The following is a 2,803-nucleotide window of genomic DNA, read 5'->3' as shown; positions in this document are numbered from 1 at the left end:
ATGCATGGTTTCTCAATGTTGATGATATACTTCACATTAGTGTTTGCAAACACAGGCTCTATTAATTAGCCAAATAAAAAAAAATGCTCATTGGAGGAAACAAATAGGACCTTGCACTGTCTTTTTGCCTCTAACTAGGATTTAAATTGAAAAAAATAATAAGGGAGAAAAGGGTAAACCCAAAAGTAGGTAAGGAGTGTTGAAAACCAAAGTCTAGAACTTTATTTTGCAGGCATTCCGGTCTCAGTTCCCTTATCCCACCAATATTTGTCGGGTCATTTTGTTGCCTTCATCTTGTTCAGTGTGTTATGATGCATTTATTCACTTACAATTTGGACTTTTTAAATGTTAATCTTAATTATTAACTAATAAACACAAAGAAAAGTAACATGAGTTATGTCATGTCATGTCATGTCACCACAACATAAAATTAAAAAAACAAAGGCATGTAATGTAATTTAAGTTAGCCATAAAACAAATGAAAGAATAACAAGAAAAGACTGGAAAAAGATGCTTATGTTCACAAAAAGGTCTATCAAGACTTTTCCCGTGTGTAAGTTTATATATAAACTAAAGTGTGTCAATAAAAGAAAAAAAAAAAAAAAAAAACAGAACCTCGAATCCGGTAAAAGAAAGTGCATTAGTGTAATCAGTGCAAAGTTATATATATTTTGCTGAGCTGTTATTTCAACATCAACTTGATTATGGTGCACAAATTACTTATATAAATGCAGAAAGAATCAAATAAAACATATCTTTGTTCAGAAACCCAATTTCTTGCATGAGAATGTATAAGATTTCAAAAACATGGATCTTAAGGCACAAGATTTTCCTTGAAGATCCTCTGTCTTATTCCTTCATTTTTTACCACCAATCACTATGAAGTTACAAGGATAACAATTATTCAATAAATTCGTGTAATATTTCTAGCTTTTCAATCATACTAGACTTTGCCATCCCTACTATTATTCTATTACAGCTAGTAACTAGACTATAAAGGGTGAGACAGATTTTCAGGTTAAAGTCAATTTCTATTCATCAATAGAACTCATGTTAGTTACCATTAGCAAACAGAGATACTAAAATAAATTAGCAATCCCAATGAGAAATAAATAATCCAGAGTTTATGTAATGTGGGTCAGTGCTTAACCCCATAAGAGAAAATAAAAAAAATGGTTTAACTTTCACATTTGGATGCTTGCTTGCAGACAAACTCCTTCAATAATGATAAATGATAAGAGACAACCATGAGATTAAAATAAAAAGAAGCAATAAATTAGAATACCACTAAACTACACTAACACTAATTAACACTGCTTTTTATTTTGTGTATTTTTTTAATATGGCATTGTCTAACCCTTTTAAAAGCAGCATTTGGTCTTCAATTCTCCATAATATACTCATAGGAACAAGAACTAGAGAAGTGTGCCTAAAATCAATGGCTTCAAAACTCATAGCATTTGATACTGCAGATGATGATTACATTGATATGGAAGTAACCTCATATTCTAACTTCTTCTGCCATTCTCATCCACAACCAGGAGAGTTTGAGTTCCAAATGTCCTCCATTGATCAAGAAAAGGATTCAACAACTTCCCCAGCTGATGAGCTTTTCTACAAAGGAAAGCTTCTTCCTCTTCACCTTCCCCCAAGGCTTCAAATGGTTGAGAAAATCCTCCAAAACTCTGACCCTCCTTTTGTTAAAGACAAAGTTGAAGCCTTTGAAGAGTTTTTTAGCACCCCATTAACCACAACCTACACAACACCAATCTCAGGCACCCCATTTGAGTCCTGCAACATTTCTCCTGTTGAATCATGCCAAGTTAGCAGAGAGCTAAACCCTGAAGACTATAAGCTTGAGTTTCCATCAACAGGCACAAGTGATGAAGGATTCACTGTTGAGAGTACTCATCATCAGAAGAAGTCTTGGACCAAGAAACTGAAGCATTCATCAATAGGATCAAAGTTGAGAGCTTCAAGGGCTTATCTCAAGTCCTGGTTTGGAAAATCCAGTTGCTCCTATGAAAACTATGCAACTTCAACAAAAGTTGCTGATGAAGGCTCAGTTTCAAAGGCTAATAATAATAACTTGTCCAAGAAGAAGAAGAAGAATAATAGTAGTAGCAATCCATATGGTCAAATTCGATATGAGTCCTCGAATTCTGTCATGAAGAACAATGGAGATGATCCAAGTAGCAATCACAGAAGGTCATTCTCTGTGGGAATCAAGATTCTTTCAGGAAACAAGTCGTCGCTGTCCACCGGATCATCTTCATTTTCGATTCCAAACAAGTCATCAAGGCAGCATCTTAAAAGGTGCAGCAGTGCAAGCTCAGATATAGAGAATGCAATCCAAGGAGCCATTGCTCACTGCAAGAAGTCTCAGCAAACGAAGAAGAATTCAAGTGAAGTAGGATTCTACTCATTTAGTGAGGATCAAGAAAGAGTAGTGCTTTTGAGGGGCTAATAGGGACAACTTAAGTTTTGATGAAAGATAACTCTAATTCACTACTTTAACCAAATTGTGATGATGAGTAGAAGTTCAATACTCTACTCTTTAATGTTGGTGATTAATTTGTATTATCAGTAATCTTAGTATTTTTATTTGAAATCAACTTGATCAACTTAATATGAGTTGGAATTTCAATTACTTGTGAATAAGTGTACTATGATATGCATGACAACATTACAAACCATGCATTTTGCAAGATTTCCTTATTTTAGTTTGAATTGCAACTGATTTGTGAGACATTTTCCAAAAGTTAAGAAAACCAAATTGGTGGTTATAGATTCAACCATAGAC

General features: G+C 34.0%; 1 protein-coding gene across 1 annotated transcript; it reads left to right on the top strand.

Moving 5' to 3' along the window:
• Positions 1-1,430: 1,430 nt before the first annotated feature.
• LOC130951779 (probable membrane-associated kinase regulator 4) lies at positions 1,431-2,580 on the top strand. The gene has a single exon (XM_057880501.1). It carries the CDS (start codon positions 1,439-1,441, stop codon positions 2,465-2,467), a length of 1,029 nt encoding a protein of 342 aa, XP_057736484.1. The 5' UTR covers positions 1,431-1,438; the 3' UTR covers positions 2,468-2,580.
• The last annotated feature ends 223 nt before the right edge of the window (positions 2,581-2,803 follow it).

Source organism: Arachis stenosperma, chromosome 9 (genome assembly GCF_014773155.1).
Source record: "Arachis stenosperma cultivar V10309 chromosome 9, arast.V10309.gnm1.PFL2, whole genome shotgun sequence".
NCBI classification, from domain to species: Eukaryota; Viridiplantae; Streptophyta; class Magnoliopsida; order Fabales; family Fabaceae; genus Arachis; species Arachis stenosperma.
This window is presented reverse-complemented; position numbering and strand designations above follow the sequence as displayed.

What these genes read in the sequence shown, in the direction of transcription:
- LOC130951779 (XM_057880501.1), top strand. Translation starts at nt 1,439, where the DNA reads ATGGCTTCAAAACTCATAGCATTTGATACTGCAGATGATGATTACATT.